A 23,439-nucleotide genomic window follows, 5' to 3' on the forward strand; every position below is an offset into this window, starting at 1 on the left:
CTTGTCTGACAACATCGTATTTACCCTTCCCCCAATTGTAAACCTTGCCCTGTTGCACACACCTATCCCTCTCCATTACTAAAGTGAAAGTCACAGAATTGTGGTCACTATCTCCAAAATGCTCCCCCACTAACAAATCTATCACTTGCCCTGGTTCATTACCCAGTACTAAATCCAATATTGCCCCTCCTCTGGTCGGACAATCTACATACTGTGTTAGAAAAGCTTCCTGGACACACTGCACAAACACCACCCCATCCAAGCTATTTGATCTAAAGAGTTTCCACTCAATATTTGGGAAGTTAAAGTCACCCATGACTACTACCCTGTGACTTCTGCACCTTTCTAAAATCTGTTTCCCAACTGTTCCTCCACAACTCTGCTACTATTGGCGGGCCAATAGAAAACTCCTAACAAGGTGACTGCTCCTTTCCTATTTCTGACTTCAACCCATACTACCTCAGTAGGGTGATACTCCTCAAACTGCCTTTCTGCAGCTGTTATACTATCTCTCATTAACAATGCCACCCCCCCCCCCCCCCACCTCTTTTACCACCCTCCCTAATCTTATTGAAACATCTATAACCAGGGACCTCCAACAACCATTTCTGCCCCTCTTCTATCCAAGTTTCCGTGATGGCCACCACATCGTAGTCCCAAGTACCGATCCATGCCTTAAGTTCACCCACCTTATTCCTGATGCTTCTTGCGTTGAAGTATACACACTTCAAACCCATCTCTGTGCCTGCAAGTACTCTCCTTTGTCAGTGTTCCCTTCCCCACTGCCTCATTACACGCTTTGGCGTCCTGAAAATCGGCTACCTTAGTTGCTGGACTACAAATCCGGTTCCAATTCCCCTGCCAAATTAGTTTAAAACCTTCCCGAAGGGTACTAGAAAACCTCCCTCCCAGGATATTGGTGCCCCTCTGGTTCAGATGCAACCCGTCCTGCTTGTACAGGTCCCACCTTCCCCAGAATGCGCTCCAATTATCCAAATACCTGAAGCCCTCCCTCCTACACCATTCCTGCAGCCACGTGTTCAGCTGCACTCTCTCCCTATTCCTAGCCTCGCTATCACGTGGCACCAGCAACAAACCAGAGATGACAACTCTGTCTGTCCTGGCTTTTAACTTCCAGCCTAACTCCCTAAACTTGTTTATTACCTCCACACCCCCTTTTCCTCCCTATGTCGTTGGTACTTATGTTGGAATTTATTCATTGCTGCTGATGTCAGTTCAGTTATACTGCATCTTACTGGATTTTACACAGGAGAGGTGACCATGATTTCTATAAATAAAATGCAGTAATTGTTAATAATTATTAGCACAATAATAAATTGAGATGCAGTTTTCATAGAGAGGTGGGGGTAAAAAATAAACTTTTGAAATTAATTAATCTCAGAAACTGCAGTGCCTGGTGGGTTATCAGAAGGTAGCTTGGAAACTAGAAATAAAAACAGAAAGTGTTGGAAAAATTAGGCACGAGTTCCGAAGAAGTCATATTGAGCTTGACGCGTTTACGGCCTTCCTCTCTCCACAAGTACTGCCAGACCCGCTGAGTATTTCCAGCACTTTCTCTTTTTATTTTAATATCTCCAGCATGTGCTTTAATTTTGTATTCATAACATCTGCTTCCCTTGTAGTGTATATTTTAAACCAATTAGCCACGAATCACTCATCTAAATCGCCAGTTTCTGTAACCGAAGCTATAAGTGTTTGGTTAATAAAATACATCAGTTTAGAAGGCTAAAATCAAAACTGAATAAAGAAAGAGCAAAATTACTTTTAAATTATTTTCATTGTGTACATCGGATATGGACAGAGCTGGATATGTGCTGGTTAAAAATGATTATTGGTAAAAGAGTTAACAATATGTTCACAACCATTGGAACTTACTTTGCCTGGAAAGCATTGTTAGTGCCTCTGTGGTCCAAGTCATGACACAGACAGCCTACCATGAGAGCGAGAACTTCTGTGTCTGTTAAAAGCTCTTGAAGATCTGCAGTCTGGCAAAACAACAATATACATCAGGCAATGTTGGGTGGCTCCATAGCTTTTGGCATTGGGGTTGACTGAGAGCAAGGTAGAAATATTTACAGCAAGTAAGCTTGATTTCAGAAAGAAAAGTCATATCCAATAAGCTTAATTTTACAGACTGGTTGATACTGTCCCACAGCTCCATATTTACGTGGCTTTTTTTTTTGAACACTTTGTTTTATTTGTATATGAGGTACTATAAAAACAGGATAGAACTGCAGAGAAATCTAACATGGAAAGTACTTGACAGGAATGCCCTCAATAGCATTAAGCTGAGGTTTGAAGATGTTCCAGTGGATTACCAACATGGAAGTCACATATTTTGCATAGTCAGCCATCTTGATTCTGCATTTAAACATCTGTGTAAAAGGGAGAATTGTGAGCAATGGCATGGGTTGAAACAGCTCCACATGAGGACTATTTAATGCTGGCATTCTATAATACAGAATATTATTTACATTATTAGAATACAATAATATTTTAGGAGAAGCTGCAGCAAAATTATCCCCAAAACATTCATTCATGGGATGTGGTGTAGCTAGCATTTATTCCTCATCCCTAATTGCCCTTGAACTGACTGGCTTTTTAGGCCATTTAATAGTCAACCACATTGCTATGGGTCTGGAGTCACATGTAGGCCAGACCAGGTAAGTGTGATGATATGATTAAGAGGTCTTGTATACATTAATGCACACAACCTCCAACCAGCAGGCGGCAGTGTAGACCAACCATGTGACGCTGTGCCTGGGGGAGTTGGGAGTACGTTGTGTTGGTAGATAGATGTATTTTGGAGTAGCTCAAGGATAGTTAGTGTTAGTAGTTTGTTGTATATTTATTCCAGTTATCTTTATCTTGAAATTATTTTAACTAGTCAAGAACGAGGGGCGAAATTCTCCGTTATCGGCGCAAAGTCCGCCGATCGGCGCAAAAAACGGCACAAATCCGATCTGCATCATGCCGCCAAAAACGTCGCGAAGTCTCCGGCCCGAAATGGGCTAGCAGCAATGTGACAGGATCCGCGCTTGCTCACGTGGTTCACGCCGTGCAGCGTCATACACGCCGCACGGCGTGACGGCTCATAAGGCCGCGCTGCTCCCCCCCACCTGACCGGAACACCCGACCGGAACACCCGACTGGATGGCTGGCCGCCGCTCAACCCCGAGGTTCCAGTCACGGGATGTGGAGGCGCTCCTGGACGCAGTGGAGCAGAGGAGGGAGGCCCTGTATCCCGGGCACGGGCGCAGAGTTGCCCCACGCCACAGCCGGCGTCTGTGGAGGGAGGTGGCAGAGGCCGTCACCGCTGTGGCCTTGACACCACGGACAGGCACCCAGTGCCACAAGAAGGTGAACGACCTGGTCAGAGCAGCCAGGGTGAGCCTCCCCCCCGCCCGATATCCATATCCCCCCTCACCCATATCCCCCCTCCCCATATCCCCCTCCCCATATCCCCCCATATCCCCCCTCCCCCATATCCCCCCATCCCCCTCCCCCATATCCCCCTCCCCATATCCCCCTCCCCATATCCCCCTCCCCCATATCCCGCTCCCCATATCCCCCATATCCCCCCTCCCCATATCCCCCCTCCCCATATCCCCCCTCCCCATATCCCCCCTCCCCCATATCCCCCTACCCCATATCCCCCTCCCCATATCCCCCTCCCCATATCCCCCTCCCCATATCCCCATATCCCCCATATCCCCCCTCCCCCATATCCCCCGTCTCCCATAACCCCCCTCCCCCATATCCCCCTCCCCATATAACCCCTTCCCCATATCCCCCATATCCCCCCTCCCCCATATCCCCCCATATCACCCCTCCCCCATATCCCCCATATCCCCCCCTCCACCATATCCCCCATATCCCCAAGTGAATCCAGCCCTAACCTTAACCTCTGCAATGCACGCGCAACCGATGGTGTGCATTCATATACCTGTCTAACACTGTTGCCTTTTACCCCTGCCACCACCCCCCACAGGAGAAGCGCGCACACAATAATAGGGAGCATGGGAGGACTGGAGGAGGCCCCGCTGATGAGAGGCCACTGACCGAACACAAGGAAAGGGCCCTGATACTGGCTGGCGGACCTGAGGACCGGGAGGTTGCTGATGCAGAGATCGGGGGCGTACTAGCAAGTGAGCCAACGATAGCCCGTCCCCATATACCCCCTCCCCTATATCCCCCCTCCCCCATATCACCTGATCACTGCCTGATGTCTAACCATGCATGCTTCATTGTGTATCGCAGGAGCAAACGTCCAGGCACCCATCCCCGCAGCTGCAGACCGCCCGCAGGATGCCCCTCGGAGGCCACGGGAGACGGAGAGACCCGGACCCTCCGGCATGCGACGCCCGCAGGATGCCCCTCGCACACCACGGGAGACCCGGACCCTCCGGCATGCGATGCCCGCAGGATGTCCCTTGGAGACCACGGGAGACGGAGAGACCTGGAGCAACAGGGAGACGACGCCCCCGTCTCGTGCGGGTGCGACGATGCAGGCGTGTGCCACCCAGCGACGAGAGGGGCAGCCACAGGCCCCCGTCACAGCCGAGCCAGGTCACCACTACCCAGGACACCACTACCCAGGACACCCCTACCCGGGACAGCACTACCCAGGAAGACGAAATACCGGACAGTGACTCAGAGTGGATGGGTGGAGACGAACCCCCACCCCAAAGTGCCATGGACTCAGAGTGGGACGAAGAGCACGACACAACGCCACTGCTGTCACCAACACCCTCCACCATCGCAGAAACACTCACCTCGGTTGGGCACTTTAGTGATGAGGCGTCTGGTACACTCACTGGTGCGCACAACACAGCCATCCCGGTACAGCAGGGGGAGGTAGGAGCAGCAGAGGGGCCGGGCGGTCGGAGGGCAGCCCAGCCCAAGCGAACATCTGCCGCCCAGATGGATCCCGGGTTCCTGGAGTTACCACACCCACCCATAGATCCAATGCAACCACCGACCCGGAGACGAGTGAAGAGGGTGACGGCCGGCTTGCGGCGGCTGCAGTCGCAGGTGGAGGAGTCCACCCGCGTCCAGGAGCTGGGAGTGGTGCCGGTCATGCGTGCCACCCAGGCCGACACCGCACGGGTGGCGTCCGCGGTGGAGGCAATGGGTGCGACGGTGTCAGACATGGGGAACGGTTTGCGAGGCCTGGGGCTTTTCGTGCAGGTGGCGTCTGTGGCCCAGGACATGGCTGCCTCTCACAGGAGGCCATGAGCCAGTGCCAGCGCCAGATGGCAGAGGCGCTCAACGCCATGGCCCAGTCTCAGCAGGCCATGGCCCCGTCTCTGCAGGCCATCGCTGAGGGCATCGGCGCCATTGGCCATGTGCGAGCCGGCGTCGCACTGTCACAGACAGGGTTTGCCAATCCCCTGAGCTCCATGGCTGCAAACCTGCAGACCCCTGTCGATACCAGCACGGGCCTCCAGGACTGGCAGCGCCAGATGTCGGGGGGGCGTCGGATGGCCAGTCCGTTCGCATCCCCCACCCATGTAGAGGCCTGGGGGCCATCGGGCACCCCGAGGGAGGAGGAGGTGCTGTGGTCCGTCCCGGGTCCCCCTGTAGGGGAGGTCCCGGTACACCGCGACACCTCGGACTCCCCCCCTTCCGTCCCAGGTGCATCGGGTGGGCAACGGGCAGGACAGGCTGGCAGCTTGCCATCCCAGTCGCCCGGGCCGCAGCCTGGCCCATCTAGGCCAGGACGCCCCAGGAAACGGCTGCCAAAGGGATCCCGTGTCAGAGGGCAGGAATCACAGGAGTCCACCTCCAGTTCTGCTGTACCGTCTGGGGAACCACGTAGACGTAGTCAAAGGGCCCGTAAGGCCAAACAATTAGACACTGAATAAGTTGGCACGGGTGCAGGGCACAGATGAGTTTTAGGGGCTAGGGCACGTGCATGAACTCCTTTGGTTATTAAAGTCAATGTTACACCTACAGAAGCTGCCTTTGTGCTCTGCCCAAAGCGTGCGGGGGTGTCATGTACGTTGAGCGCAAGTGTGTGTGTGTGAGGGGTGGTCTTACCTCAGCCCCAGGTGAGTCTGCCCCCTTCCCCCTGGGCCGCCATCAACATCTCCCCGGGCAGAGGACGGGACCGTGCGCTGCAGTGTCACAGCCGCATGCAGGGATGGTCTGGGTGGATGTTGATACTGTGGCCATGGGTCAGACATAGTCCAATGATGTGGAGCCAGGAGCTCATCGCAGGGCGGGTTGTCATCATCCTCCATGGCCTGCAATAGACACGCGTCCACCGGCAACTGTGTGAGCCCGGCCATTGTGCCGCAGGTGGATCGGCAATGGGGGGGGTGGTGTGCATGCGAGTGGGGTGGGTGGGGTTGGGGAGGGGGTTGAGGGTGCTGGGTGGGTGGATGGGTGGGGGGTGTGGGTGGTCGGCTGTTGCCATGGTGTGCGGTCTGTGGCCACACTACCCGATTCCCACGCCCATCTAGTCAGTGAAGTGGGCGGCTATCAGCCTGTCCCGTGCCCGCTGGGCCAGCCGGTAACGGTGGACAGCCACCCGCCTGTGTCTAGCCCGTTTGCCCTGACCATTGCCCCCATCCCCCTCATCTGGGGAGGACTGCGCCTCTTCCTGCTGCTCCTCCACTCCGCCCTCCTCTGCCTGCGGCACATCGCCCCTCTGCTTTGTTATGTTGTGCAGGACGCAGCACACCACAATGATGTGGCCGACCCTATCTGACCGATACTGGAGGGCGCCCCCAGAGAGGTCCAGGCACCTGAAACGCATCTTCAGCACGCCAAAGCACCTCTCTATCACTCCCCTTGTCGCTACATGGGCATCATTGTAGCGGTTCTCCGCCTCATTGCGTGGCCTCCGTACAGGCGTCATCAGCCACGATCGCAATGGGTAGCCCCTGCCGCCCAGCAACCAGCCTCTCAGCCGGTGATGGCGTCCCTCGTACATGCCGGTGATGGATGACCGCGACAACACGTATGAGTCGTGGACATTGCCCGGGTAACGGACGCAGACGTGCAAGATCATCACGCGGTGGTCGCAGACAACCTGTATGTTCATCGAATAGGTCCCCTTCCTATTGGTGAACACGGCTGTGTTATCTGCAGGTGGCCGCACGGCGACGTGCATCCCATCAATCGCGCCCTGGACCATGGGGAACCCGGCCACGGCAGAGAAGCCCACGGCCCGGGCATCTTGGCTGGCCCGGTCCACAGGGAAGCGGATGTAGCGGTGCGCCATGGCATATAGGGCATCTGTCACTGCCCGCATGCACCGGTGCACCGATGTCTGCCATATGCCGGACAGGTCCCCACTCGGTGCCTGGAATGACCCCGTTGCATAAAAGTTCAGGGCCACCGTAACCTTGACAGACACGGGGAGACGGTGTCCCCCGCCAGTGCCACGCGGTGACAGGTGTGCCAGCAGGTGGCAGATGTGTGCCACGGTTTCACGCCTCATCCGGAGTCTCCTCCTGCATTCCCGGTCCGTGAGGTCCTGGTATGACTGCCGGGGCCGGTACACATGGGGCGCCCTCGGGTGCCTCCATTGCCGTGGGGCCGCGACGTCCTCCACCCCCTCCTCCCCCTGTCGGTCAGGTGTCCCTCCAGCCTGGGCGGCTGCCGCCTGCCCCTCTGCGGCAGCCTGCACCACCTCTCTAGCACGCTCCTCCTCCTCCTCCTCATCCAGGGCAACATAGACACTAGCGGCTGCCGCCATGGCGGCCAACATCGCTGGCTGATCGGAAAACATGATGGCCTGGTTGGGGGGGGGGGGGAGAACGACGACATGTCATCATTGCCCATACCCCCTCCTCCACCCAGCCAGGTGGCATGGACCGCATGGGTCCAATTATTGGAGGCTGGCACCTGGCCAGGTGGACCAACACACTTGCCCTCGCACCCCCCCTCCACGGCACGGACCCCCCCCATCCCCCTCCCCAGCACGGACCCCCCCATCCTCCTCCCCGGGACAGACCCCATCCTCCTCCCCAGCACGGACCCCGTCCCCCCATCCCCGGCCAGACCCCCCATCCTTCTCCCCGGCACGGACCCAATCCTCCATCCCGGCACGGACCCCCTCCCCCATCCCCCTCCCCGGCACAGACCCCCCCATCCCCCTCCCCGGCGCGGACCCCATCCTCCTCCCTGGCAAGGACTCACCCATCCCCCCTCCCCGGCACGGACCCACCATCCCCCTCCCCGGCACGGACCCCATCCTCCTCCCTGGCAAGGACTCACCCATCCCCCTCCCGGGCACGGACCCCACCCTCCTCCCCGGCACGGACCCCATCCCACCATCCCCCTCCCCGGCACGGACCCCCCATTCTCCTCCCCAGCACGGACCCCCCCATCCTCCTCCCCGGGACAGACCCCATCCTCCTCCCCAGCACGGACCCCGTCCCGCCATCCCCCTCCCCGACACAGACCCCCCATCCTCCTCCCCGGCACGGACCCCATCCCCCTCCCCGGCACAGAGCCCATCCTCCTCCCCGGCACGGACCCCGTCCCACCATCCCCCTCCCCGGCACGGACCCCCCATCCTCCTCCCCGGCACGGACCCGATCCTCCTCCCCGGCACGGACCCCGTCCCCCCATCCCCCTCCCCGGCACGGACCGCCCCATCCCCATCCCCCTCCCCGGCACGGACCCCCCCATCCCCCTCCCCAGCACGGACCCCATCCTCCTCCCCGGCAAGGACCCACCCATCCCCCTCCCCGGCACGGACCCCCCCATCCCCCTCCCCGGCACGGACCCCCATCCTCCTCCCCGGCACGGACCCCCCATCCTCCTCCCCGACACGGACCCCCCCATCCCCCTCCCCAGCACGGACCCCCCATCCTCCTCCCCGGCACGGACCCCATCCTCCTCCCCGGCAAGGACCCACCCATCCCCCTCCCCGGCACGGACCCCCTATCCCCCTCCCCGGCACGGACACCCCCATCACCCTCCCCGGCATGGACCCACCATCCCCCTCCCCGGCACGTACCCCACCCTCCTCCCCGGCACGGACCCCATCCCCCTCCCCGGCACGGACCCCATCCTCCTCCCCGGCACGGACCCCGTCCCACCATCCCCCACCCCGGCACGGACCCCCCATCCTCCTCCCCGGCACGGACCCCATCCTCCTCCCCGGCACGGACCCCGTCCTCCCATCCCCCTCCACGGCACGGACCCCCCCATCCCCATCCCCCTCCCCGGCACGGACCCCATCCTCCTCCCCGGCAAGGATCCACCCATCCCCCTCCCCGGCACGTACCCCACCCTCCTCCCCGGCACGGACCCCATCCCCCTCCCCGGCACGGACCCCATCCTCCTCCCCGGCACGGACCCCGTCCCACCATCCCCCACCCCGGCACGGACCCCCCATCCTCCTCCCAGGCACGGACCCCATCCTCCTCCCCGGCAAGGACCCACCCATCACCCTCCCCGGCACGGACCCCCTATCCCCCTCCCCGGCACGGACACCCCCATCACCCTCCCCGGCACGGACCCACCATCCCCCTCCCCGGCACGGGCCCCCCATCCTCCTCCCCGGCACGGACCCCGTCCCCCCATCCCCCTCCCCGGCACGGAGCCCCCCATCCCCATCCCCCTCCCCGGCAAGGACCCACCCATCCCCCTCCCCGGCACGGACCCCCCCATCCCCCTCCCCGGCACGGACCCCCCATCCTCCTCCCCGGCACGGACCCCCCATCCACCTCCCCGGCACGGAACTCGTCCCCCCATCCCCCTCCCCGGCACGGACCCCATCCTCCTCCCCGGCAAGGACCCACCCATCCCCCTCCCCGGCACGGACCCCCTATCCCCCTCCCCGGCACGGACCCCCCATCCTCCTCCCCGGCACGAACCCCATCCTCCTCCCCGGCACGGACCCCGTCCCCCCATCCCCCTCCCCGGCACGGACCCCCCTATCCCCCTCCCCGGCACGGACCCGCCCATCCTCCTCCCCGGCACGGACACCCCATCTCCCTCTCCGGCACGGACCCCCCTATCCTCCTCCCCGGCACGGACCCCATCCTCCTCCCGGCACGGACCCCGTCCCCCCATCCCCCTCCCCGGCACGGACCCCCCATCCCCCTCCCCGGCACGGACCCCATCCCCCTCCCCGGCACGGACCCCATCCTCCTCCCCGGCAAGGACCCACCCATCCCCCTCCCCGGCACGGACCCGCCCATCCCCCTCCCCGGCACGGACCCCCATCCTCCTCCCCGGCACGGACCCCATCCCCCCATCCCCCTCCCCGGCACGGACCCCCCCATCCCCCTCCCCGGCACGGACCCCATCCTCCTCCCCGGCAAGGACCCACCCATCCCACTCCCCGGCACGGACCCCCTATCCCCCTCCCCGGCACGGACACCCCCATCACCCTCCCCGGCACGGGCCCCCCCATCCTCCTCCCCGGCACGAACCCCATCCTCCTCCCCGGCACGGACCCCGTCCCCCCATCCCCCTCCCCGGCACGGACCCCCCATCCCCCTCCCCGGCACAACCCGCCCATACTCCTCCCCGGCATGGACCCCATCCTCCACCCCGGCACGGACCCCCCTATCTCCCTCTCCGGCACGGACCAACCTATCCTCCTCCCCGGCACGGACCCCCTCCTCCTCCCCGGCACGGACCCTGTCCCCCCGTCCCCCTCCCCGGCACGGACCCCCCCATCCACCTCCCAGGCACGGACCCCCCCGTCCCCCTCCCCGGCACAACCCGCCCATACTCCTCCCCGGCATGGACCCCATCCTCCTCCCCGGCACGGACCCCCCCATCCCCCTCCCCGGCACAACCCGCCCAAACTCCTCCCCGGCATGGACCCCGCCATCACCCTCCCCGGCACGGACCCACCATCCCCCTCCCCGGCACGGACCCGATCCCGCTCCCCGGCACGGACCCCATCCCCCTCCCCGGCACGGACCCCCCATCCTCCTCCCCGGCACGGACTCCATCCTCCTCCCCGGCACGGACCCCGTCCCCCCATCCCCCTCCCCGGCACGGACCCCCCCATCCCCATCCCCCTCCCCAGCACGGACCCCATCCTCCTCCCCGGCAAGGACCCACCCATCCCCCTCCCCGGCAGTGACCCCCCCATCCCCCTCCCCAGCACGGACCCCCCATCCTCCTCCGCGGCACGGACCCCCCATCCTCCTCCCCGGCACGCACCCCGTCCCCCCATCCCCCTCCCCGGCACGGACCCCCCCATCCCCCTCCCCAGCACGGACCCCCCCATCCCCCTCCCCAGCACGGACCCCATCCTCCTCCCCGGCAAGGACCCACCCATCCCCCTCCCCGGCACGGACCCCCTATCCCCCTCCCCGACACGGACACCCCCATCACCCTCCCCGGCACGGACCCCCCATCCTCCTCCCCGGCACGAACCCCATCCTCCTCCCCGGCACGGACCCCGTCCCCCCATCCCCCTCCCCGGCACGGACCCCCCCATCCCCCTCCCCTGCACAACCCGCCCATACTCCTCCCCGGCATGGACCCCATCCTCCTCCCCGGCACGGACCCCCCCATCTCCATCTCCGGCACGGACCCCCCTATCCTCCTCCCCGGCACGGACCCCCCATCCTCCTCCCCGGCACGGACCCCATCCACCTCCCAGGCACGGACCCCCCCAACCCCCTCCCCGGCACGGACCCCCCCATCCTGCTCCCCGGCACGGACCCCAATCCACCTCCCCGGCACGGACCCCGTCCTCCTCCCCGGCACGGACCCGTCCCCCCATCCCCCTCCTCGGCACGGACCCCCCCATCCTCCTCCCCGGCACGGACACCATCCTCCTCCCCAGCACGGACCCCGTCCCCCCATCCCCCTCCCCGGCACGGGCCCCATCCTCCTCCCCGGCACGGACCCTCCCCGGCACGGACCCCCCCATCCTCCTCCCCGGCACGGACCCCCCATCCCCTCCCCGGCACGGACCCCCCCATCCCCCTCCCCGGCATGAACCCCCCAATCCCCCTCCCCGGCACGGACCCCCCCCATCCCCCTCCCCGGCACGGACCCCCCCATCCTCCTCCCCGGCACGGACCCCGTCCTCCTCCACGGCACGGACCCCGTCCCCCCATCCCCCTCCCCGGCACGGACCCCCCATCCCCCTCCCCAGCACGGATCCCCCCATCCCCCTCCCCGGCACGGACCCCCCCATCCTCCTCCCCGGCACGGACCCCCCCATCCTCCTCCCCGACACAGACCCCCCCATCCCCCTCCCCGGCACGGACTCCATCCTCCTCCCCGGCACGGACCCCCCCATCCTCCTCCCTGGCACGGACCCCCCATCCTCCTCCCCGGCACGGACCCCCCCCATCCTCCTCCCCGGCACGGACCCCGTCCTCCTCCCCGGCACGGACCCTGTCCCCCCATCCCCCCATCCCCCTCCTCGGCACGGAACCCCCCATCCTCCTCCCCGGCACGGACCCCATCCTCCTCCCCGGCACGGACCCCGTCCCCCCACCCCCTCCCCGGCACGGGCCCCATCCTCCTCCCCGGCACGGACCCCCCCATCCCCCTCCCCGGCACGAGCCCCCCCATCCTCCTCCCTGGCACGGACCCCCCCATCCCCCTCCCCGGCACGGACCCCCCCATCCTCCTCCCCGGCACGGACCCCATCCTCCTCCCCGGCACGGACCCCGCCCCCCCATCCCCCTCCCCGGCACGGACACCCCCATCCCCCTCCCCGGCACGGACCCCCCCATCCTCCTCCCCGGCACGGACCCCATCCTCCTCCCTGGCACGGACCCCGTCCTCCTCCCCGGCACGGACCCCGTACCCCCATCCTCCTCCCCGGCACGGACCCCCCATCCTTCTCCCTGGCACGGACCCCCCCATCCTCCTCCCCGGCACGGACCCCCCCATCCCCATCCCCGGCACGGACCCCATCCTCCTCCCCGGCACGGACCCCCCCATCCTCCTCCCTGGCACGGACCACCCATCCTCCTCCCCGTCACGGACCCCCCCACTCCTCCCCGGCACGGACCCCCCCATACCCCTCCCCGGCACGGACCCCATCCCCCTCCCCGGCACGGACCCCATCCTCCTCCCCGGCACGGACCCCGTCCTACCATCCCCCTCCCCGGCACGGACCCCCCATTCTCCTCCCCAGCACGGACCCCCCCATCCTCCTCCCCGGGACAGACCCCATCCTCCTCCCCAGCACGGACCCCGTCCCCCCATCCCCCTCCCGACACAGACCCCCCATCCTCCTCCCCGGCACGGACCCCATCCTCCATCCTGGCACGGACCCTCTCCCCCATCCCCCTCCCCGGCACGGACCCCCCCATCCCCCTCCCCGGCGCGGACCCCATCCTCCTCCCTGGCAAGGGCCCACCCATCCCCCCTCCCCGGCACGGACCCACCATCCCCCTCCCCGGCACGGACCCCACCCTCCTCCCCGGCACGGACCCCATCCCCCTCCCCGGCACAGACCCCATCCTCCTCCCCGGCACGGACCCCGTCCCACCATCCCCCTCCCCGGCACGGACCCCCCATCCTCCTCCCCGGCACGGACCCCATCCTCCTCCCCGGCACGGACCCCGTCCCCCCATCCCCCTCCCCGGCACGGACCCCCCCATCCCCATCCCCATCCCCCTCCCCGGCACGGACCCCCCCATCCCCCTCCCCGGCACGGACCCCATCCTCCTCCCCGGCAAGGCCCCACCCATCCCCCTCCCCGGCACGGACCCCCCCATCCCCCTCCCCGGCACGGACCCCCCATCCTCCTCCCCGGCACGGACCCCCCATCCTCCTCCCCGGCACATACCCCATCCTCCTCCCCGGCAAGGACCCACCCACCCCCCCTCCCCGGCACAGACCCCCTATCCCCCTCATCGGCACGGACACCCCCATCACCCTCCCCGGCACGGACCCACCATCCCCCTCCCCGGCACGTACCCCACCCTCCTCCCCGGCACGGACCCCATCCCCCTCCCCGGCACGGACCCCATCCTCCTCCCCGGCACGGACCCCGTCCCACCATCCCCCTCCCCGGCACGGACCCCCCATCCTCCTCCCCGGCACGGACCCCATCCTCCTCCCCGGCACGGAACCCGTCCCCCCATCCCCCTCCACGGCACGGACCCCCCCATCCCCATCCCCCTCCCCGGCACGGACCCCATCCTCCTCCCCGGCAAGGATCCACCCATCCCCCTCCCCGGCATGGACCCCCCCATCCCCCTCCCCGGCACGGACACCCCATCCTCCTCCCCGGCACGGACCCCATCCTCCTCCCCGGCAAGGACCCACCCATCCCCCTCCCCGGCACGGACACCCCATCCTCCTCCCCGGCACGGACCCCATCCTCCACCCCGGCAAGGACCCACCCATCCCCCTCCCCGGCACGGACCCCCTATCCCCCTCCCCGGCACGGACACCCCCATCACCCTCCCCGGCACGGACTCACCATCCCCCTCCCCGGCACGGACCCCCCCATCCCCATCCCCCTCCCTGGCACGGACCCCATCCTCCTCCCCGGCAAGGACCCACCCATCCCCCTCCCCGGCACGGACCCCCCCATCCCCCTCCCCGGCACGGAACCCCCATCCTCCTCCCCGGCACGGACCCCCCATCCTCCTCCCCGGCACGGACCCCGTCCCCCCATCCCCCTCCCCGGCACGGACCCCCCCATCCCCCTCCCCGGCACGGACCCCACCCTCCTCCCCGGCAAGGACCCACCCATCCCCCTCCCCGGCACGGACCCCCTATCCCCCTCCCCGGCAAGGACCCACCCATCCCCCTCACCGGCACGGACCCCCTATCCCCCTCCCCGGCACGGACACCCCCATCACCCTCCCCGGCACGGATCCCCCATCCTCCTCCCCGGCACGAACCCCATCCTCCTCCCCGGCACGGACCCCGTCCCCCCATCCCCCTCCCCGGCACGGACCCCCCTATCCCCCTCCCCGGCATGGACCCCCCCATCCCCCTCCCCGGCACGGACACCCCATCCTCCTCCCCGGCACGGACCCCATCCTCCTCCCCGGCAAGGACCCACCCATCCCCCTCCCCGGCACGGACACCCCATCCTCCTCCCCGGCACGGACCCCATCCTCCACCCCGGCAAGGACCCATCCATCCCCCTCCCCGGCACGGACCCCCTATCCCCCTCCCCGGCACGGACACCCCCATCACCCTCCCCGGCACGGACTCACCATCCCCCTCCCCGGCACGGACTCACCATCCCCCTCCCCGGCACGGACCCCCCCATCCCCATCCCCCTCCCTGGCACGGACCCCATCCTCCTCCCCGGCAAGGACCCACCCATCCCCCTCCCCGGCACGGACCCCCCCATCCCCCTCCCCGGCACGGAACCCCCATCCTCCTCCCCGGCACGGACCCCCCATCCTCCTCCCCGGCACGGACCCCGTCCCCCCATCCCCCTCCCCGGCACGGACCCCCCCATCCCCCTCCCCGGCACGGACCCCACCCTCCTCCCCGGCAAGGACCCACCCATCCCCCTCCCCGGCACGGACCCCCTATCCCCCTCCCCGGCAAGGACCCACCCATCCCCCTCCCCGGCACGGACCCCCTATCCCCCTCCCCGGCACGGACACCCCCATCACCCTCCCCGGCACGGATCCCCCATCCTCCTCCCCGGCACGAACCCCATCCTCCTCCCCGGCACGGACCCCGTCCCCCCATCCCCCTCCCCGGCACGGACCCCCCTATCCCCCTCCCCGGCACGGACCCGCCCATCCTCCTCCCCGGCACGGACACCCCATCTCCCTCTCCGGCACGGACCCCCCTATCCTCCTCCCCGGCACGGACCCCATCCTCCTCCCGGCACGGACACCGTCCCCCCCATCCCCCTCCCCGGCACGGACCCCCCATCCCCCTCCCCGGCACGGACCCCATCCTCCTCCCCGGGAAGGACCCACCCATCCCCCTCCCCGGCACGGACCCGCCCATCCCCCTCATCGGCACGGACCCCCCATCCTCCTCCCCGGCACGGACCCCATCCCCCCATCCCCCTCCCCGGCACGGACCCCCCATCCCCCTCCCCGGCACGGACCCCATCCTCCTCCCCGGCAAGGACCCACCCATCCCCCTCCCCGGCACGGTCCCCCTATCCCCCTCCCCGGCACGGACACCCCCATCACCCTCCCCGGCACGGGCCCCCCATCCTCCTCCCCGGCACGAACCCCATCCTCCTCCCCGGCACGGACCCCGTCCCCCCATCCCCCTCCCCGGCACGGACCCCCCATCCCCCTCCCCGGCAGAACCCGCCCATACTTCTCCCCGGCATGGACCCCATCCTCCACCCCGGCACGGACCCCCCTATCTCCCTCTCCGGCACGGACCCCCCTATCCTCCTCCCCGGCACGGACCCCATCCTCCTCCCCGGCACGGACCCAGTCCCCCCGTCCCCCTCCCCGGCACGGACCCCCCCATCCACCTCCCAGGCACGGACCCCCCCATCCCCCTCCCCGGCACAACCGCCCATACTCCTCCCGGCATGGACCCCATCCTCCTCCCCGGCACGGACCCCCCCCATCCCCCTCCCCGGCACGGACCCCCCCATCCCCCTCCCCGGCACAACCCGCCCAAACTCCTCCCCGGCATGGACCCCATCCTCCTCCCCGGCACGGACCCCCCCATCACCCTCCCCGGCACAGACCCACCATCCCCCTCCCCGGCACGGACCCCACCCTCCTCCCCGGCACGGACCCGATCCCCCTCCCCGGCACGGACCCCATCCTCCTCCCCGGCACGGACCCCGTCCCACCATCCCCCTCCCCGGCACGGACCCCCATCCTCCTCCCCGGCACGGACCCCATCCTCCTCCCCGGCACGGACCCCGTCCCCCCATCCCCCTCCCCGGCACGGACCCCCCCATCCCCATCCCCCTCCCCGGCACGGACCCCATCCTCCTCCCCGGCAAGGACCCACCCATCCCCCTCCCCGGCACGGACCCCCCCATCCCCCTCCCCGGCACGGACCCCCCATCCTCCTCCCCAGCACGGACCCCCCATCCTCCTCCCCGGCTCGGACCCCGTCCCCCCATCCCCCTCCCCGGCACGGACCCCCCCATCCCCCTCCCCGGCACGGACCCCATCCTCCTCCCCGGCAAGGACCCACCCATCCCCCTCCCCGGCACGGACCCCCTATCCCCCTCCCCGACACGGACACCCCCATCACCCTCCCCGGCACGGACCCCCCATCCTCCTCCCCGGCACGAACCCCATCCTCCTCCCCGGCACGGACCCCGTCCCCCCATCCCCCTCCCCGGCACGGACCCCCCCATCCCCCTCCCCTGCACAACCCGCCCATACTCCTCCCCGGCATGGACCCCATCCTCCTCCCCGGCACGGACCCCCCCATCTGCATCTCCGGCACGGACCCCCCTATCCTCCTCCCCGGCACGGACCCCATCCACCTCCCAGGCACGGACCCCCCCATCCCCCTCCCCGGCACGGACCCCCCCATCCTCCTCCCCGGCACGGACCCCAATCCACCTCCCCGGCACGGACCCCGTCCCCCCCATCCCCCTCCTCGGCACGGACCCCCCCATCCTCCTCCCCGGCACGGACACCATCCTCCTCCCCAGCACGGACCCCGTCCCCCCATCCCCCTCCCCGGCACGGGCCCCATCCTCCTCCCCGGCACGGACCCCCCATCCCCCTCCCCGGCACGGACCCCCCCATCCTCCTCCCCGGCACGGACCCCCCATCCCCTCCCCAGCACGGACCCCCCCATCCCCCTCCCCGGCATGAACCCCCCAATCCCCCTCCCCGGCACGGACCCCCCCATCCCCCTCCCCGGCATGGACCCCCCCATCCTCCTCCCCGGCACGGACCCCGTCCTCCTCCACGGCACGGACCCCGTCCCCCCATCCCCCTCCCCGGCACGGACCCCCCCATCCTCCTCCCCGGCACGGACCCCCCATCCTCCTCCCCGGCACGGACCCCCCCATCCTCCTCCCCGACACAGACCCCCCCATCCCCCTCCCCGGCACGGACTCCATCCTCCTCCCCGGCACGGACCCCCCCATCCTCCTCCCTGGCACGGACCCCCCATCCTCCTACCCGGCACGGACCCCCCCCATCCTCCTCCCCGGCACGGACCCCGTCCTCCTCCCCGGCACGGACCCTGTCCCCCCATCCCCCCATCCCCCTCCTCGGCACGGACCCCCCCCATCCTCCTCCCCGGCACGGACCCCATCCTCCTCCCCGGCACGGACCCCGTCCCCCCACCCCCTCCCCGGCACGGGCCCCATCCTCCTCCCGGCACGGACCCCCCATCCCCCTCCCCGGCACGAGCCCCCCCATCCTCCTCCCCGGCACGGACCCCCACCATCCCCCTCCCCGGCACGGACCCCCCATCCCCCTCCCCGGCACGGACCCCCCCATCCCCCTCCCCGGCACGGACCCCATCCTCCTCCCCGGCACAGACCCCGTCCCCCCATCCCCCTCCCCGGCACGGACACGCCCATCCCCCTCCCCGGCACGGACCCCCCCATCCTCCTCCCCGGCACGGACCCCATCCTCCTCCCCGGCACGGACCCCGTCCTCCTCCCCGGCACGGACCCCGTCCCCCCATCCTCCTCCCCGGCACGGACCCCCCATCCTTCTCCCCGGCACGGACCCCCCCATCCTCCTCCCCGGCACGGACCCCCCCATCCCCATCCCCATCCCCGGCACGGACCCCCCATCCTCCTCCCCGGCACGGACCCCCCCATCCTCCTCCCCGACACAGACCCCCCCATCCCCCTCCCCGGCACGGACTCCATCCTCCTCCCCGGCACGGACCCCCCCATCCTCCTCCCTGGCACGGACCCCCCATCCTCCTCCCCGGCACGGACCCCCCCCCCATCCTCCTCCCCGGCACGGACCCCGTCCTCCTCCCCGGCACGGACCCTGTCCCCCCATCACCCCATCCCCCTCCTCGGCACGGACCCCCCCATCCTCCTCCCCGGCACGGACCCCATCCTCCTCACCGGCACGGACCCCGTCCCCCCACCCCCTCCCCGGCACGGGCCCCATCCTCTTCCCCGGCACGGACCCCCCCATCCCCCTCCCCGGCACGAGCCCCCCCATCCTCCTCCCCGGCACGGACCCCCACCATCCCCCTCCCCGGCACGGACCCCCCCATCCCCCTCCCCGGCACGGACCACCCCATCCCCCTCCCCGGCACGGACCCCATCCTCCTCCCCGGCACGGACCCCGTCCCCCCAACCCCCTCCCCGGCACGGACACCCCCATCCCCCTCCCCGGCACGGACCCCCCCCATCCTCCTCCCCGGCACGGACCCCATCCTCCTCCCCGGCACGGACCCCGTCCTCCTCCCCGGCACGGACCCTGTCCCCCCATCCTCCTCCCCGGCACGGACCCCCCATCCTTCTCCCCGGCACGGACCCCCCCATCCTCCTCCCCGGCACGGACCCCCCCATCCCCATCCCCGGCACGGACCCCATCCTCCTCCCCGGCACGGACCCCCCCATCCTCCTCCCTGGCACGGACCCCATCCTCCTCCCCGGCAAGGACCCACCCATCCCCCTCCCCGGCACGGACCCCCCCATCCCCCTCCCCGGCACGGAACCCCCATCCTCCTCCCCGGCACGGACCCCCCATCCTCCTCCCCGGCACGGACCCCGTCCCCCCATCCCCCTCCCCGGCACGGACCCCGCCATCCCCCTCCCCGGCACGGACCCCACCCTCCTCCCCGGCAAGGACCCACCCATCCCCCTCCCCGGCACGGACCCCCTATCCCCCTCCCCGGCAAGGACCCACCCATCCCCCTCCCCGGCACGGACCCCCTATCCCCCTCCCCGGCACGGACACCCCCATCACCCTCCCCGGCACGGATCCCCCATCCTCCTCCCCGGCACGAACCCCATCCTCCTCCCCGGCACGGACCCCGTCCCCCCATCCCCCTCCCCGGCACGGACCCCCCTATCCCCCTCCCCGGCATGGACCCCCCCATCCCCCTCCCCGGCACGGACACCCCATCCTCCTCCCCGGCACGGACCCCATCCTCCTCCCCGGCAAGGACCCACCCATCCCCCTCCCCGGCACGGACCCCATCCTCCTCCCCGGCATGGACCCCCCCATCCCCCTCCCCGGCACGGACACCCCATCCTCCTCCCCGGCACGGACCCCATCCTCCACCCCGGCAAGGACCCATCCATCCCCCTCCCCGGCACGGACCCCCTATCCCCCTCCCCGGCACGGACACCCCCATCACCCTCCCCGGCACGGACTCACCATCCCCCTCCCCGGCACGGACCCCCCCATCCCCATCCCCCTCCCTGGCACGGACCCCATCCTCCTCCCCGGCAAGGACCCACCCATCCCCCTCCCCGGCACGGACCCCCCCATCCCCCTCCCCGGCACGGAACCCCCATCCTCCTCCCCGGCACGGACCCCCCATCCTCCTTCCCGGCACGGACCCCGTCCCCCCATCCCCCTCCCCGGCACGGACCCCCCCATCCCCCTCCCCGGCACGGACCCCACCCTCCTCCCCGGCAAGGACCCACCCATCCCCCTCCCCGGCACGGACCCCCTATCCCCCTCCCCGGCAAGGACCCACCCATCCCCCTCCCCGGCACGGACCCCCTATCCCCCTCCCCGGCACGGACACCCCCATCACCCTCCCCGGCACGGATCCCCCATCCTCCTCCCCGGCACGAACCCCATCCTCCTCCCCGGCACGGACCCCGTCCCCCCATCCCCCTCCCCGGCACGGACCCCCCTATCCCCCTCCCCGGCACGGACCCGCCCATCCTCCTCCCCGGCACGGACACCCCATCTCCCTCTCCGGCACGGACCCCCCTATCCTCCTCCCCGGCACGGACCCCATCCTCCTCCCGGCACGGACTCCGTCCCCCCCATCCCCCTCCCCGGCACGGACCCCCCATCCCCCTCCCCGGCACGGACCCCATCCTCCTCCCCGGCAAGGACCCACCCATCCCCCTCCCCGGCACGGACCCGCCCATCCCCCTCATCGGCACGGACCCCCCATCCTCCTCCCCGGCACGGACCCCATCCCCCCATCCCCCTCCCCGGCACGGACCCCCCATCCCCCTCCCCGGCACGGACCCCATCCTCCTCCCCGGCAAGGACCCACCCATCCCCCTCCCCGGCACGGTCCCCCTATCCCCCTCCCCGGCACGGACACCCCCATCACCCTCCCCGGCACGGGCCCCCCATCCTCCTCCCCGGCACGAACCCCATCCTCCTCCCCGGCACGGACCCCGTCCCCCCATCCCCCTCCCCGGCACGGACCCCCCCATCCCCCTCCCCGGCAGAACCCGCCCATACTTCTCCCCGGCATGGACCCCATCCTCCACCCCGGCACGGACCCCCCTATCTCCCTCTCCGGCACGGACCCCCCCTATCCTCCTCCCCGGCACGGACCCCATCCTCCTCCCCGGCACGGACCCAGTCCCCCCGTCCCCCTCCCCGGCACGGACCCCCCCATCCACCTCCCAGGCACGGACCCCCCCATCCCCCTCCCCGGCACAACCGCCCATACTCCTCCCGGCATGGACCCCATCCTCCTCCCCGGCACGGACCCCCCCCATCCCCCTCCCCGGCACGGACCCCCCCATCCCCCTCCCCGGCACAACCCGCCCAAACTCCTCCCCGGCATGGACCCCATCCTCCTCCCCGGCACGGACCCCCCCATCACCCTCCCCGGCACAGACCCACCATCCCCCTCCCCGGCACGGACCCCACCCTCCTCCCCGGCACGGACCCGATCCCCCTCCCCGGCACGGACCCCATCCTCCTCCCCGGCACGGACCCCGTCCCACCATCCCCCTCCCCGGCACGGACCCCCATCCTCCTCCCCGGCACGGACCCCATCCTCCTCCCCGGCACGGACCCCGTCCCCCCATCCCCCTCCCCGGCACGGACCCCCCCATCCCCATCCCCCTCCCCGGCACGGACCCCATCCTCCTCCCCGGCAAGGACCCACCCATCCCCCTCCCCGGCACGGACCCCCCCATCCCCCTCCCCGGCACGGACCCCCCATCCTCCTCCCCAGCACGGACCCCCCATCCTCCTCCCCGGCTCGGACCCCGTCCCCCCATTCCCCTCCCCGGCACGGACCCCCCATCCCCCTCCCCGGCACGGACCCCATCCTCCTCCCCGGCAAGGACCCACCCATCCCCCTCCCCGGCACGGACCCCCTATCCCCCTCCCCGACACGGACACCCCCATCACCCTCCCCGGCACGGACCCCCCATCCTCCTCCCCGGCACGAACCCCATCCTCCTCCCCGGCACGGACCCCGTCCCCCCATCCCCCTCCCCGGCACGGACCCCCCCATCCCCCTCCCCTGCACAACCCGCCCATACTCCTCCCCGGCATGGACCCCATCCTCCTCCCCGGCACGGACCCCCCCATCTGCATCTCCGGCACGGACCCCCCTATCCTCCTCCCCGGCACGGACCCCATCCACCTCCCAGGCACGGACCCCCCCATCCCCCTCCCCGGCACGGACCCCCCCATCCTCCTCCCCGGCACGGACCCCAATCCACCTCCCCGGCACGGACCCCGTCCCCCCCATCCCCCTCCTCGGCACGGACCCCCCCATCCTCCTCCCCGGCACGGACACCATCCTCCTCCCCAGCACGGACCCCGTCCCCCCATCCCCCTCCCCGGCACGGGCCCCATCCTCCTCCCCGGCACGGACCCCCCATCCCCCTCCCCGGCACGGACCCCCCCATCCTCCTCCCCGGCACGGACCCCCCATCCCCTCCCCGGCACGGACCCCCCCATCCCCCTCCCCGGCATGAACCCCCCAATCCCCCTCCCCGGCACGGACCCCCCCATCCCCCTCCCCGGCATGGACCCCCCCATCCTCCTCCCCGGCACGGACACCGTCCTCCTCCACGGCACGGACCCCGTCCCCCCATCCCCCTCCCCGGCACGGACCCCCCCATCCTCCTCCCCGGCACGGACCCCCCATCCTCCTCCCCGGCACGGACCCCCCCATCCTCCTCCCCGACACAGACCCCCCCATCCCCCTCCCCGGCACGGACTCCATCCTCCTCCCCGGCACGGACCCCCCCATCCTCCTCCCTGGCACGGACCCCCCATCCTCCTACCCGGCACGGACCCCCCCCATCCTCCTCCCCGGCACGGACCCCGTCCTCCTCCCCGGCACGGACCCTGTCCCCCCATCCCCCCATCCCCCTCCTCGGCACGGACCCCCCCATCCTCCTCCCCGGCACGGACCCCATCCTCCTCCCCGGCACGGACCCCGTCCCCCCACCCCCTCCCCGGCACGGGCCCCATCCTCCTCCCGGCACGGACCCCCCATCCCCCTCCCCGGCACGAGCCCCCCCATCCTCCTCCCCGGCACGGACCCCCACCATCCCCCTCCCCGGCACGGACCCCCCATCCCCCTCCCCGGCACGGACCCCCGCATCCCCCTCCCCGGCACGGACCCCATCCTCCTCCCCGGCACAGACCCCGTCCCCCCATCCCCCTC

The 23,439-nt window shown here is 69.2% G+C and overlaps 1 protein-coding gene across 2 annotated transcripts in view; it reads right to left on the reverse strand.

Moving 5' to 3' along the window:
• The window catches only part of pde11a (phosphodiesterase 11a), a 706,589-nt gene that overhangs the window by 201,981 nt on the left and 481,169 nt on the right, over window positions 1–23,439 (reverse strand). For both annotated transcript variants that reach the window (XM_072477086.1, XM_072477077.1), the window contains one exon: window positions 1,897–2,006. In XM_072477086.1, the coding sequence (XP_072333187.1) occupies window positions 1,897–2,006 (110 nt within the window). The remainder of the gene's footprint in view (window positions 1–1,896; window positions 2,007–23,439) is intronic.

This window comes from Scyliorhinus torazame, chromosome 2 (assembly GCF_047496885.1).
Source record: "Scyliorhinus torazame isolate Kashiwa2021f chromosome 2, sScyTor2.1, whole genome shotgun sequence".
NCBI lineage: Eukaryota > Metazoa > Chordata > Chondrichthyes > Carcharhiniformes > Scyliorhinidae > Scyliorhinus > Scyliorhinus torazame.